This window comes from Pseudorca crassidens, chromosome X, assembly GCF_039906515.1.
Source record: "Pseudorca crassidens isolate mPseCra1 chromosome X, mPseCra1.hap1, whole genome shotgun sequence".
NCBI lineage: Eukaryota > Metazoa > Chordata > Mammalia > Artiodactyla > Delphinidae > Pseudorca > Pseudorca crassidens.
The window spans coordinates 18,266,279-18,281,456 of NC_090317.1; the positions used below are offsets into that span (position 1 = coordinate 18,266,279).

General features: G+C 43.2%; 1 protein-coding gene across 1 annotated transcript in view; it reads left to right on the forward strand.

Moving 5' to 3' along the window:
• Window positions 1–14,690, forward strand: part of GPC4 (glypican 4) — a 109,172-nt gene extending 94,482 nt beyond the window's left edge. The window contains exons 4-9 of the mRNA XM_067722156.1: window positions 4,744–4,909; window positions 10,080–10,210; window positions 10,304–10,450; window positions 11,042–11,178; window positions 11,837–12,012; window positions 12,111–14,690. Of these exons, the coding sequence (XP_067578257.1) occupies window positions 4,744–4,909; window positions 10,080–10,210; window positions 10,304–10,450; window positions 11,042–11,178; window positions 11,837–12,012; window positions 12,111–12,313 (960 nt within the window). The 3' untranslated portion in view covers window positions 12,314–14,690. The remainder of the gene's footprint in view (window positions 1–4,743; window positions 4,910–10,079; window positions 10,211–10,303; window positions 10,451–11,041; window positions 11,179–11,836; window positions 12,013–12,110) is intronic.
• The last annotated feature ends 488 nt before the right edge of the window (window positions 14,691–15,178 follow it).

Consider the following 15,178-nt stretch of genomic DNA (forward strand, 5'->3'; position numbering starts at 1 on the left):
AATTCTCACTAGAAAATATCCAACCCCAGAGCTGAGGTATTCACTGTGTGTGGATACCCTATGTTAGATCTGCGAGCTATGCAGGAGGACCAGCCCCATGTGCTGCCCTTAAGGTTCCGATAGTCTGGCACTCAAAAGATACACATCAAGGAAATTGAGTGTACCTGCTCTAGGACAAAACTGCCCCATTTCAAATCTTGGCCATCTACTGGAAGATGTTGTGTTTGTCCCTTAATCTCTTTAGGCCTCTGTTTCCTCATCTGTGAAACAAAATAATAATACTCATGTCCTATGATTATTTTGAAGCTTAAATGATTTAATACATATAAAGTACTTAGAACGGAGCCTGGCACATAGTAAGTACTCTATATCGTATAAAGCAATAAAGTCCAATAAAAGCTATCAGTAGAAAATTAATTCTGACATCGAACAGAATATTTTTCTCTTCAGTATTAACATCGTGACCTTCATGATCATGAAACCATAGAAACTGAATAAGCATTTTCTGTCTGAGACCATTAACCCATTCTTTATGTCAGGGGTTCAAAGGAGGAAGGGAAGTGTGTACAGTTTTCCTTTTCCTGTTTTTTCTAAATATCATTTTGAGAAATACTTTTGAATTGCTAAGTGAGGTCCGAAAAATCTGCCTTTTATAAAAGCAACCATAATTAACCCCTACCCGACTCCTCCCCCAGCCCCAAGGATTCTGGAAGTCACATCTGGGCTCAACAGACCCTTCTAAATAAAAGGAAAACATATCAAACATTAGTCAAGACCTGTGACCCAAAGGAATAATCAGATTGATCATTTTAAGTGGCACGGCATGCCATAGAGAATCAGTACGTAAGTGAGGATTAAAGCAAGGTCTTAGAACATGGTTGCCCATTTTGTTAATCCCCATGTGGCATGATCTACCACTGAGTCTTGGGTCTTCTGGTATAAATTATTTCAGTAACTAAGTTATTTGAGGACTTGAGAGAAGTGACTGATTTTGAGTGTTACGAGGGAGTAGAATGTGAGTGAAGTTGAATTTATATTCAAAATTATTAAATCCCCAGAACACAGTATGACTTCGTCTACTATTATATCTGCTTTCGGGTGAAAGGTTTGCCCCTGGCACGGTGGAGAGACCGTCGAGAGCTTGTAATGGAGTACCCTTGAGGGCCTGGTATATCATGACATGACAGCGAGAGCCATCACTGGATCAAGGAGATGCTAGATTTTACCAGAAACTCCACAGGAGAATTTAAATTGAAGTACTGTATACTATTAGGCTTTTTCTTCCCAGTGCAATAGTATTCCTTTGGCTTGTTGACCAACCTACATGGCTCTTTACCGAGAAGCCATAGACGATTCCAAAAGAGAGACAGCCATTTTGTTTGCCCACTGGGGTAGTCCAGAGTCAGAAAGGAGAGCTGGGCCTTAGTACTCTGTGTTCACCATCCTGAACTTGGTCAGGTCAGTGAGAATGGGGACCCAAGACCTGGGGGGTAGTCTCATCACTTCTTCTGGGGGAGTGAGCATTGCAGGGGACCCCTATTTCTTTAGTTCTCATGACTGTTTTAAAAGCCTTTGTCTTTCTACTTTATCCCACACAAGGGGTTTATTTCCCAGGTTCTGAATTCCCTTCATGTAAAAAACACTGCATGGTAGTCTGATCAGTGGTTGTGAGACGAAAGACAGATTTTCTCTAACTTTGGTATTTCATATGTCCTTTCTCATCCCGGTTTTCTTATAACTTCCCCAGTTCTGGTATTATTTAGTGTTTCCATAGCATGTTATTGCTGAGTTCCTTGTGATCATTTTTAGTAGTTACACAACAAATCATGTGCAGAACATGAGCCCGTACTTAGCCAAAGAATGAAATGGAAAAACTCCGCCAAACCCAGCTTCATAATCTTCCTTTAATAAAACTCTACTGTGTCATTTGGTTTGGTCTCTCTTTTAAAACTTGAGGCTCCAGCAACCTATTTTAGGATACTCCTGTAAGGCCTACTGCATAAATGATTTGACTTACAGTTGAACCAAGGATGTAGTGAACCCCATCGTAGAGTTAAAAAAGAGAAAGAAAGGGAAAGGACTTCTTTGGCCAAAAGCGTTTCTCGAGCACAATTGTGGAGTTTAAAATTTTTGCTTATTTCCAAAAGGTCTACACCATTTGGAAATTTCTTTGTGTTTTCTAGGACAGGTCCCATAGTCTAGAAATTCCTACTTGCCTTGCTACCTAATCACAAATGCATTCCAGAATAATCCCTGGCACATAGTAGGTGCTCAGTAACTGCTTGTTGACATGTTAACTTTTGACATTGTTTTCTCGCACGAATCATTGTTTCCTGATAAGCATCATAATAAAAAAACGCCATGCGCTAACCTGGTTTTCACAGGCATTTTCATAATAACTCTTTACCTCTCCAGAATCCAGCCATTTTGGCAATCTCACCAATGTGGAACCTAATTTAAGATAAAGCAGAAAACTACCGATGCTTAAGATTCGAGTTTCATAAATTCAGTTTAAAGAGGCAGGGACACATGATATATGTGGGCAGTCGTTTCAGTGTTTGCTAAGGTGCAGTGCTGGAGTCATATGCAGTGAGGTGGCTGCCCACAAGTCAGTTATTCTCTTTGGCTTTGGTTTTCTCATCCCTCAAATGTGAGAGCTGTACTCGGTGATCTCTAGGGCCCCTTCCAACTTCTATGAATGTCTGGCCACCTCCTCTCTCCAGGCCTGTTTGTTCCTCTGTCCAGTGAGGGGGTGGGAAAGTATCAAAGTCCTAACTCTCTGTGACTTTAAAGGCATGCTCTTGTTGCTGTCCAGGAAACCTAGCTATCCAGATCGGCTATTCCTCCAGGGCATTGTTTAGCCAAGATTTTACTGTACGTTAATACATAGTTAAAAGGACTAATTTACTGCCTAGGAAAACATTTGGCACTGGTTAAAACTGTGGAGAAGTCCTAATTGTTCGCAGGGAACCCTGACTTCGGTGTATACAACTACCGTCCTGTTGGATGTACCTCCCCCTTTTAGGCTAGAGTTCTGTTTGAGATAAGAGGGTGTGTGTGTGTACATCAGATAGGAGCCTAACAGTGTGAAGTTTTTCTTCTGATGGTGCTAATCTCCCATTCCTGTCCCTAAGGCTACTGTTGATAAGTGGTATCCAAAGTTACGCTCCAGAGCAGGTGAAGTGCACTGCTGGACTGCCCTGCATCCCAGCATCTGTTCCCTGCGGTGGTATCTGCTTTCAGAAGTCTCTGTTTGCAGAGCTGGTTGGTACTGATAGAGAGGAATGCACTAATCCTCTGATATTGACTCCAAAAGGGGAGGGTGGCGCAGAGAGAATGACAACACAGGAACTCTTGGGGAGCTGCCAGCTTGTGATCCTGGCCATGATCCTTTCTAAGCATTGACGGAAATGAGTGACAGGATGGGATCGGCTCTTCTATGCCCAAGACAATTGCACCCTATAGAAGTGCAATTGAAAGGCCAAACAATTGAAGAAAGATGAAACCAAGTCTCATTTCTCTATAGAGGACGCCTAGCCCAATCCGTCTTCGGTGCCACCTTCATCCTTGCCTCTTCCTTTGCTCATGAACTTTCAGTAGCTCCCTGTGTCCTGCCATATGGTGTCTTGATTTCTGCCTGGTTTTCAATCCCCTTTACTGTCCGGTCACATACACAGCCCTTCCTGTACTCAGCCAACCTTATTTCCCATAATTCCTCAACCCCGTTCTAAGATTCCACGGTCTGCTCAGTACCATGTATGCTTTTGTTCATTTCATTCTTCCTAACTGCGATGTTCTCCCTTCATTTGATCATTGAAATCCAACCCCTTCTGATTAGCGGATGCAAACTATTATATGTAGGATGGATAAACAACAGGATCCTATTATACAGCACAGGGAACTATAGTCAATGTCCTGTGATAAATCATAATGGAAAAGAATAGGAAAAAGAATATAAATATGAGTCACTTTGCTGTACAGCAGAAATTAAACACAGCATTGTAAACCAACTCTACTTTAATGAAAATTTTAAAAATAAATAAATCAATCCAACCCCTTCTTCAGAATTTAACTGAAGTCCCACCTCTTCATCAAGTGTTCCCTGAGCACTCTATGCTATACTGCTCCCAAGCCTGGACGGCCTTCACAGAACCCCAGGTTCAAATTTATTCACATTCTTCCCTGTAGGATACATTAATTTTGTCTTCTGTGCAGCTGTTGGCACAGAAGGGAGTACACACGAGGTACCCTTCTAAACGACTGGGGGCTTACGTGTGAAAGGGCAGTCTTGTAGTCAATGTGTCTGAAGAGAAGATGTGCTTGAGTTCCAGTCTGGGAAGGCAAACACGGTGATGGGAGAGGCCACAGCTGGCCATGGATGGCGGGCAGGTAAAGACCACCTCTACTACTGCGTCTTACGGTGATCCTGGAAATTTATTCGTAAAAGGACTTTGAAATCGTTGAGCCGTTTAAAATGAGTGCGAGTAGTTGAGTCTGTGTGTGATATGCAACTTTGTTGTTTAAGGTAATTCAGTGTTCATCCCTACCTCCACCTTCTTCCCAGCATACTCCTTTTCTTTATCTAATTTTGCTCTTCAGGAAGCAAGCCAGGCCTGCTAAATGTGACCCATCACGACTCATTCTTAAGGGAAGTTCATGGCCAAGCCTTCAAAGTCAACTTGATAGACTTGCAATTGCTGTGTCTATCTTTGCCCCACCGTTGTTTGTTCTTCTCCCAATTAGGTAAATCCCACAGCCCAGTGTACCCATGCCCTGTTGAAGATGATCTACTGCTCCCACTGCCAAGGTCTCGTGACTGTGAAACCCTGTTACAACTACTGCTCCAACATCATGAGAGGTTGTTTGGCCAACCAAGGGGATCTTGATTTCGAGTGGAACAATTTCATAGGTGAGCAGACGATTAATGTATTTCTGTTGCTATTGATTGCTAAGCTTCTGCCACAAGGAATGTTTTATTTATTTTTTAATTAAAAAAATTTTTTTTTTTGGCCACGCCACGTGGCTTGCGGGATCTTAGTTCCCCGACCAGGGATTGAACCCAGGCCCTGGCAATGAAAGCGCAGAGTCCTAACCACTGGACCGCCAGGGAATTCCCTAAGGAATGTTTTAATTGTCAGTGATGAAATTTCTGTTCGTTATGTAGTGTTTGCCAGAGTTCTAACTGTACTCAAAGTTCACACCACTCTACAGGTAAATGTTGCCTTGAACTAATGGTGGCATTTCCGAAGACATTAGACAGACATTAGACGCAGCGAATACCAACTTTTAATAACAAGAAAGTGATTTTTTGACATTTTCCCCCTAAAGGTCAGTTTTAGTTCTGCATCATAGGCTGGTATCCATGTAAATGCTGGAGTACAGCCACCACTGAGCTGTGAAAGCGGCTTTTCAAATGTTATATCTGTTACATTGCAACCAAATCTGCAAACGGCCAGATACCCATTGGGTATTTGGATCAGGTGCAATCTGATTGTGGAAATGTAAGGGTTATGTTTCTGTAGAGATTTAACAATCACAGACTGCTCTGGTGAGAATGGAAGGACTTTTGTCCTGATAATTTTAGAGGTCAATGTTCTCGTCTACACCTAAAACTTAGAAAACCATTACTGGGAACCCAGACACCAATGGAAGTAAAGTGGCCTGTTTCTAAGAATGTTAATTATGTGGGAAGGGACAAATTATGGATGATTGAAATATCCAGTCATCGACTCCCTCGATGCCTGCTTAATGCATAATGGGAATCCCGGAATGTTAGTCGCAGTTGTTGAAGCTGCTAGTGGTGGTGGGGCTTCACCCACGTACTATCAGCACCCCAAAACAAACTCAGGTTTTTCTCCCATACCCAGCCACATTTACGTAATTGTAGAATTTGAGTGTCTTTGTAAGCACCTATTTTTCACTTACTTGTCCACATCATGGGAACATGTACGCAATTTGCTGAGGGTTTTTTGGGGGAGGGGAATGCGGGGAATGCGGGGATTGGAGCCGGGGAATGCTGTTTAGTCTGCATGAGAGCTGATTACCATATTAACTCTGAAAGTGCATCAATAAATTGGCTCCAACAGATTCTTGAGAACACTGACACAAGGGAAAAAAAAAGATGTGAGTATCAAACGCTTCGGCACAATTGTAGCCTAAATAGCTCAAAGCTAGAAGACCTGAAAAAATCTTCCACACACAGAAAAGCCGAATCCCATGAAAGGGAAGGCATAAGACCAGTCAACACACACACGCACAAATGGCCCATCATGCCCAGAAAGAAGCCATGGGAGAAATTGTTGCTGGAAAATATTTCCCATGGAAATAATAAGCCCGTGGCATTTCTAGATCTAAAGTTGAAAAGTTTTTTTCTTCCTCTCTTTTTTAATCCCACTCTCACCCCCACCCCAAATGTCAAGTTTGCAGCTCACTTTTGCTAAATTCATTTTTAAACAACAAGATGGTTTGCCTTTTCGCTTTCCCCTGTAACATCTAATGCACTAGTTCTCTGGGCAGAGCTGTAGCGTTTGCTATACAGTAGCAACAATGTCTGGTGACAATGATCTAGTTTGGGTAACTTTTCTGCAGGCACATCAGGAATGAGGTACACTATTCTGTTCTTCTAATGTGTCTGACAGAAACTATAACTCAGAAACTCGTCTTAAAATACAAATTCTTCTACATATTTTTTCCAAGAGTCTGCAGGTCCATATTAAAACCATACTCTGGCTTGCTTAATTAACGTCTTCAACCAGGTACTCTAAATCAAGGAGGACTTCCCTTGCTGCCACTATTCTCGCTGTGTGTTTTACAAATTACATTTGTTATCTTTGATGAAACAAAAATTCAACCCAAGTGGAAATTGGTAGGATTTCAGAATCAATTTTCTTCAGTTATTTTAAGTGATGCTTTCTGGAGGGAGGAGGAATATAATTATATCTAAGCTTCATTTTTAATGGGTGTTTTATTATTTATTTCTAATAAGCTGATATAAAAGGCCAGGAGTAATAGACATTGTTAATCTCCAGTGCTTTTTCGTGGATTTTCACAAGGGTTTAATTTGCTCTGTGGTTATAGAATTCAGTCCCAATTTACATACCTTTACCATAAGTTCTTTTTTTTTTCTTTGCAAGGAATTTTCCCCCCCTTAAAATGACTGCAGTTAATGAATGGGCAAGGGATTTTTTCCCCACTTCTTTACATCAGATGTTGGGGTTAAGTCGGGAAACTGCCTTTTGTTCATCCAGTCGGGTCGCGAGGCTGAAGATTGGGTTTCTGATTATCGGCGGCACAGTGCAAGAGGAATCGCTTTCTCTAGTGAGAAGGGGCTGCTTTGTTGCCCGGGTGGCGGGGGGCGTGTCGCGTGTCCTGAGCACTAAACTCCTGCAGTTGGACTAGACCCTTTGAAGAGACTAAGGATGAGTTTTCCAACTCTGCCTTCTTGCTGCCGAGCCCTCGTGTCCCTCTCTTGAACTGTACCTATTAAACTGTCGTCCAGCTTTATCAAGGTGGATCCGAATGGTCAAAACACCTTGGACTTGGCTTCGTAAGAGGTTGGTTACAGGAAACCTTCTTTTTGAAAAATACTCCCACCACCACCACCACCACGAAAGTCAGTTTCTGGGAAATCATAAATTACGGGTAGGTGCACCTTGCTGTCCGTCGCATACTGCCATCGTGGTAACATTCATCTGGCTCCTAGCCACCCTTATGAACATCCCATGTTTGCTGCCACTGGGAATTTAGTATGAGGGGGTCGGGATTGCCGGCTGGGACGTCAGCCAGTTCCTGGCAAGAGGCAGGAGCCGGTCAGATACCCCGCAAAGGGAGACCTGCAGCCTAGATCCATCAGAAGCAACAACACCGGACCAGCCATCGTGGGACTCCTCTCGGGGCTTCTCATCAGGGCCGTCCGCTTCTATGGAGGCGCCCACTGGATAGCCAGGCAGGACTTGCCCTGGGGCTGAGGGGCGGCTTTGGCTCCCGGGTTGCAGCCTCCAGGCGGACCACAGCCTCGCTCGCATTCTTCAGTCTCGGGGACATGCAACGCCATGGCAGCGGCGCGACAAGGGCCCGGCCCCTCTCCCTTCCCAGGGCCTTGTGCACAGCCGGCAGGCCTGGAGTTGACGAAGACACCAAACAGCCAGAAGAATTGGGGTTTATGTTCCCTTTCACAAACACACGAACACGTTCACGATCTGGCCTTTCCTTGCCACTAGGGGAATAAGTAGTGACGAGGTGCGCCGTTTCCTTCCTGTTGAAACCTCTGTGTTTGAGATGTTTATGGTCTGTCCCTTCATAACATTTTTCTCTGGAGCCAGCAACTCCTTCTCGGCTCTGAAGGCATGTGCCCTCTGGACGTGGCAGCCCTGATGCTTCGACAATGATGAACACGTTTAGGTTGTGCGCCACTTGTTTACAAAAGTCCCCTTTTGCACATCAAACGCATTTTTCCTCTCCTCGAGCACAATGGTATATTCATGCTGGCAGCCTTTCCTTAGAGGTTGGAAGTGTCAGTTTATTGGCGCTTGCCACAATGCAACCTGAAACTTCATTTGTTATGACTTTCAAAAATATTGCATTGCACGGACATCTATTCGTGGTTTGTGACATCGGAACTGTAGTTGAAAGAAATGAGCCCGTGCTTTAAAATGTTGGGTTGCATTTGTTCTCGGGGGAAGGTGAAAGGTCGCTGACCAGATTTGGGTTCACTGATCTGCTGATGCCAGAACTCCTTTCCCAGCGAGCTCGGGTAGAAGTTCAGCTGTGGCCTGCGCTTTGAGAGAGACACACCATCTTCTAGAAACTCGCCCTTCTTTCTGGCAGCTGTCCTTGGACTACCTGAAGGCTGTGGAGAATGTGAGACTAACTCTCCTTTAAGGGGAAAGAACAAGTTTAAAAGTTCACTGCGTGTCATGAATGAGGCATCCTTTTTCTCATTTGGAGATTACCTTTCCAATTTCTTCTAATTTTACACAATAAGTATCAGGGAAAAATACTAAATCGCATAATCCCAAGAACCATGGATGACAAGAAAACCCATACAGTGCTTTTCATTTAAGAGATTCAATGTGTCCTAAAAAATTCTAGACTCCTCCAAAATGAAAAAGTGATTTCCAGAGTAATTAGTGAAGACTCATATTGTGAACACATGGATTTTGCGCCCTGTCTTGGGTTGTCTTTTCATTTGAATAAAAAGAGGTACAGGGCTTCCCCGGTGGCGCAGTGGTTGAGAGTCCGCCTGCCGATGCAGGGGGCGCGGGTTCGTGCCCCGGTCCGGGAAGATCCCACATGCCGCGGAGCGGCTGGGCCCGTGAGCCATGGCCGCTGAGCCTGTGCGTCCGGAGCCTGTGCTCCGCAACAGTGAGAGGCCCATGTACCACCAAAAAAAAAAAAAAAAAAAAAAGGTACATGTTTTTGCTTTAAAATAACTCAAGGCCCTTGTATTTGAAATGGGAAGTTTATCTTAATACAAAAATTGCATTTCTCAAAATGTCATTATTTGAAAGGTCATTAGAGTTCCTAGGAGCACTTTCATTTGTATTTTCTAACTGCGCACTCAAGGACCTGAAAGGGTTTCATTTAAAAAATGAAAGAAAAGAATTGATATGCCAGGATTCGAACTGATTTATGTTTTTGACTCTTGTAAATGGAACATGAAATGAGAAGATCCGTGGAGGTCTCTGGGAGAACTGGAATGTTATTCTGCTTCCAGCCTTAGGTTTGTCAGCTGGGAGCTAGCTCAGAGCCGTACAACGACGGCCACTGACACATGGAGGGATGAACAGTCAGTGTGTTAGAAGGTTCCCGATTGGGTTTCCTTGCTGTGGAATAAAGCCTTCGTCTGGTCACTTCACACTCTAGAGAGCTAGTGGTACATACTGACTGAATGAAGTTCTGTGTCATAGGAATAGATCTAAAAGCATGAATTAATGATGATCATGCCTCCCCCTCCCCCCCAGCACCCCCCACCCCACCCAAGGGAATCAAAGACAGTAAAGTAATCAGACTGATCACTCAAGGCCAAGCTAATGATTTCCTTTGTATGCTGTATTGTTCTGCCCCAAACCTCATGTTAGATGCTATGCTGATGGTGGCCGAGAGGTTAGAGGGTCCTTTCAACATTGAATCGGTCATGGATCCCATCGATGTGAAGATTTCGGATGCTATTATGAACATGCAGGAGAACAGCGTGCAGGTGTCTCAGAAGGTAAGGAAGGCCGGGTCCTGGAAAGGAGAGGACGGGGCCCGCTCCAGCCTGCGATGTCACTTCCATCACGTGACCACACTTATGCCAATACAGGTTTTCCAGGGATGTGGACCCCCTAAGCCTCTCCCAGCTGGTCGGATTTCCCGTTCCATCTCTGAAAGTGCCTTCAGTGCCCGCTTCAGACCCTTTCACCCCGAGGAGCGCCCAACCACAGCAGCTGGCACTAGTTTGGACCGACTGGTGAGCACTTTGGCAGGAATGGCCGTGTTTAATGACAAAGAACTGAAAACATTTGCTCCAAATGCATCTTTATTTGGGACGCTTCCAACTGTTGGGTCTTTTCAAGTGAAAGTTTTCCAGCAACTTTGCACAGGGATGTCAGTGAATCTGCCTCTTTGATTCCCTAGCTCAGAAATTTCATCCGTAGGCTAACAAATGGGGTGTGCCGAGGCATATCTGAACACCTGCCTTTTGTTTCACAGTGTGGGTAACACATAGGTTGGATCCTGAGTTATAAAAGCCCGCGAGAAGAGACTGTGTCGTATCAGTGTATCTCCGGGGTGTGAGACCCGGTGGGCCTCAGATGGCGGTTCTAATGGAGAGCGAGAATGGACGGTGGATCTAGGCACTAGGCAACATTGTTTTCACAGAGCTTCTATTTCACCTGTTAATTCTTTGGGTGATTTTATACATTTTACATATCAGTGTGATCTGCATTTTTCTCTTCTGACTACGGAGAGACTCTGAGATACTTTACAGTGATGAAAAGGGCACATGTGGAGGTGGTTTGGGGGTTTTACAGAGGTCTCTTTTTCTCTGTTTCTTAATGAGGTTACTGATGTCAAGGAGAAACTGAAGCAGGCCAAGAAGTTCTGGTCCTCTCTTCCTAGTAACGTCTGCAACGATGAGAGGATGGCTGCAGGAAACGGCAATGAGGATGACTGCTGGAATGGAGAAGGCAAAAGCAGGTTAGCCTCCATCGAGCGGGTGTGCAATCTGTCCCTCCCTAGGTGCCCGGAGACCTTTCAGAGGTTTGCTCAGTTGTTTAGCCGAGGCAGCATGAAGCATTTCACAAGTAGGTGGCAACAACATGGAAGGCTTCTAGACATTCTTGGGAATTGGCTCTGCTGTAGAAGTGTCAGGAAGGCCCCCAGCTACTTGCAAAGAGTTCTGGGTCGAAGGTTTGTGACAGTGGTTATAAGCTGGTGTTACAGCTGCAATGAGGGATTGAGCGGTTTTAATAGTGCCATTATTTTTAATGTTTTATACCTGTGGTCCTGTGCTCGATGGCCTGGCCTCATAAAGTACCAGTTCTCCAAGGGTCTCATTCTCTTACTTGACGATGCTCTGTGTCCCTCCCCTACATACTCAGTAAGTTAGACAAGTACCCACTTCACTCTGACCCACCAACCTCCACGAAATGGGTAGTTTTCAAAAAGGTCACAGTCAGATTGGAGAAACATAATGTATACCCAGGAAAAGGAGAGATTCAAGTTATTCGAAAGGCAAGCACTTACATTTCATTGCACTCCGTGGAAAATGCTAGAACCTAGGCAGGAATCTTTGACTGTCTTCTGTAACTTTTTGTTTTACTGATCATGTGAATGGGGTCATTCCTCATTGCAGGTACCTGTTTGCAGTGACAGGAAACGGATTAGCCAACCAGGGCAATAATCCAGAGGTCCAGGTTGACACCAGCAAACCGGACATACTGATCCTTCGTCAAATCATGGCTCTTCGAGTTATGACCAGTAAAATGAAGAATGCTTATAATGGGAATGATGTGGACTTCTTTGATATCAGTAAGCTTTTGTGCTTCTAAAGGACAAATTGTTATATACCTTGTGATGAGAAGCAGCAGAGTGAAATCTCTATGCCATTGTTTTTTTTTCAAAAATAGGTGATGAGAGCAGTGGAGAAGGAAGTGGAAGCGGATGTGAGTATCAGCAGTGCCCTTCGGAGTTTGAGTATAACGCAACTGACCACTCTGGGAAGAGCGTCAGCGATAAAGCCAGCAGCGCTGGGGTCCCCGCTGGGGCCCAGCCCTACCTCCTCACTGTCTTCTGCATCTTGTCCCTGGTTATGCAGGGAGAATGGAGATAATTCTCAATCTTAGAGAAGAAGTGTTCATCATCAAAAAGGCACCGGTTATCACTTTTATACCATCCTAGTGACTTTGCTTTTTAAATGAATGGACAACAATGTACAGTTTTTACTATGTGGCCACTGGTTTAAAAGATGCTGACTTTGTTTTTTCATTCAGTTTTGCGGGAAAAGGGGATTTGTACGTAAGGTCGGTCCTGCTTCCTCAGAATCATGTTAAATGTGGCTAACAGTGTAGGTACAGAACTGTAGTTAGTTGTGCATTTGTGATTTTTATCACTCTGTTTGTTTGTTTGTTTTTTGTTTTTGTTCTGTTTGTGGGTTTTTTTTTTCTTCTTCAATACGGTCTCACCTTGTTTCTTACAAGAAAACCAGGGTCCTTTCTTGGCATGTAACATGTACGTATCTCTGAAATATTAAATAGCTGTACAGAAGCAGGTTTTATTTATCATGTTACCTTATTAAAAGAAAAAGCCCAACAAGCAGTAAAATTGCCATTTATCCCTGTTGTTTTTAGTTGCCTTATCTGGAGAGAAGAGGAGGTCATTTTAAAAATGTTTATTAAGTTAGGACAGAATGTGAAGGCACAAGGGGGCTTCTGAGTCACTTGTCAGGTTGTATTCAAACATCAATACAAGAAGAAGGTTATACTTCATTTATAGCTGGTGACTGGAAGAGACTGCAGATTACCCATTTTGGTTGAGTTGGATTGTATAAACTAAGATCACAGGTCCATTTCTTGAAGCCGCTTATACTTAAAGTGTAGTCCATCTAGAAGATTCCTGTTGCATTCTCCCTCGAAAGATATAAGGCATGCAGGATATCGTAGTTAATCACCTGTTCACACTTAGTTTGGGGGTGGGTTTGGTTTGGTTTGGTTTTTTTATCCAGGCAAGTGAGCACGCCCACCGTTTGCTGGTCTTCGTGTCCACACTTGACCCTCCTTGAATTGATATCCCAACAATCTCATTTGGTCCTTCTTGTTGCAGATTTCAACCCCGGTCATATAGAGGGAGCTGTCTGGGGGCTAGCCAGAACTGGGGTACAGCCTGGGCTCAGGGAGTAACTATCAACACTCAAGCAAAGTTTTCGTCCGAGCAGGTGTATTTGTGTTTGTTTTTGGATCCCAGGGTTGTTTTTTTTTTTAAAAAGAGATTTAAGGTGTCTTATTTGAGTCTTTTTCTCTCCCAGCCCCGTCTGATCGGAAAGGCAAGGGTCTTGCCATGCATGGTTCACAGCTGTGTGCTACCCTGTCAGCCAAGCAGCCCACTTGGGGAGATCTGAGTGTCCAGATTGTTTTTCATGTGTTGTCAGGATTTGGCGGGGGGCGGGGAAGGAGTCGGAGTAGGTAGAGCTGAGAAGACCACATCTTAGTGATGACCTTTAGCCGCTCGGGTGAACGGGCAAAGGCCATTATCTCTTGTCCCAGGCCAAAGAGTAAGTAAGCACTGCCTTGGCCCCTTTGGCGCCCTTTCTTTCCTTGAGTCCTTACCAAATGACAGCCCATAAAACTATGAGAATGTAACAAAACCACGTTAAAAAGAGTTCCCAGAAGTCTTCAGAAAGAATCACGCTCTGCAAGTCTCTTCCTGCTTTAGACAGCCATTAAGATCCCAACCAATTCCACGGAAGCTGAAACCCACAGAGAGGTTGTTTGTGTTATTGTTTAATCTTCAGTTGTAAGAGTAATTCTCTATTTTTATATTGAAACATAATTACTTGATAGCTCAGGGTCTACATTTCCTTCAACTTTTTACACCAAATTCTGTAGAATGGACAAAATGGAATATTGGGGGCTGTTGTCAACAGAGGCTTAATTTTATTAGAAGTAGCCAGTTATTTATTAAAGCATGATGTTAATAAAATAGGCATATTCTGGCTGGTGTGTATAAGTGTTTTGTTCTTTTATTTTTTAAACAAATCACAGAAGACATAAAATTGAAAAGGCGCTCCGTTTATGTATGAGGAAAAATTGATTGTAAATAGCTAAGCTGCCTTGTGAGAACTTGGAAAATGTGCTGATACTTAGTAACTACCTCAGTTGTGAGGAATTTCCTTTTTAGCTTAGACTGCTATTATTTTTACTTGGTAGAAATGAATCTGGTCTCCAAAATGTGGCTCAAAGAGTTATCCCCATAGACTTTGTTAGATTGTTTTTTAATTTAAAACCTTGAACTCTGCCCAGCTGTTTTCTTTCAGTCAAGTTCTCGAAACCAATAACATTTTCCGAATTAAATATTCTTGAAGGTTCTTCTGGAGTCTAACTGATTTGTTTTCTTTCTTTGCATTTTTTTTCCTGTTACTCTGTTATTATTTAAATTGTCTCTTGCTTTTGAACTTGAATATGAAATAAACAAATCCTAGACTTTTCCACTCAGGTCTGACTGGATAACTCTTGGCTTCTAACCAGCTGGCAGGCTCACACCCCCACACCCTCCCCAAAACAGGAATAAAGGCAAGTTGAATATTTTAAAACCTAAGAGTTTAGCATATGAGGTAGAAAAAAAGCTTTGTGAGGAGACCTTACTTTTCCAAAGCCTCAGTTAATAGCACGTGAAGGGTTTGTGCTTTACAAAGTCGTTTCTCATCTGTACCTTAAGAAACAACATTTTACGACACTTAGATTTGTACTTTATTTCAAAAAGTCAGTAATTAGCACCTATGATTTTGATAAAACCATACAAACGATTGACTTAAATTTTTGAACTTTAGTTCCTGAGTGTTAGAAACCTAACAGTTTGCAGGTAATTTTTTACGAAAATTAACAGTTAAATTTTTGAAGTAGAATGTGTCATATGTGATGACAGAACCAGAATAAAAATAGGTATAGATGGTGCTACACAAAATTCTACTTGCCCTTTTGTG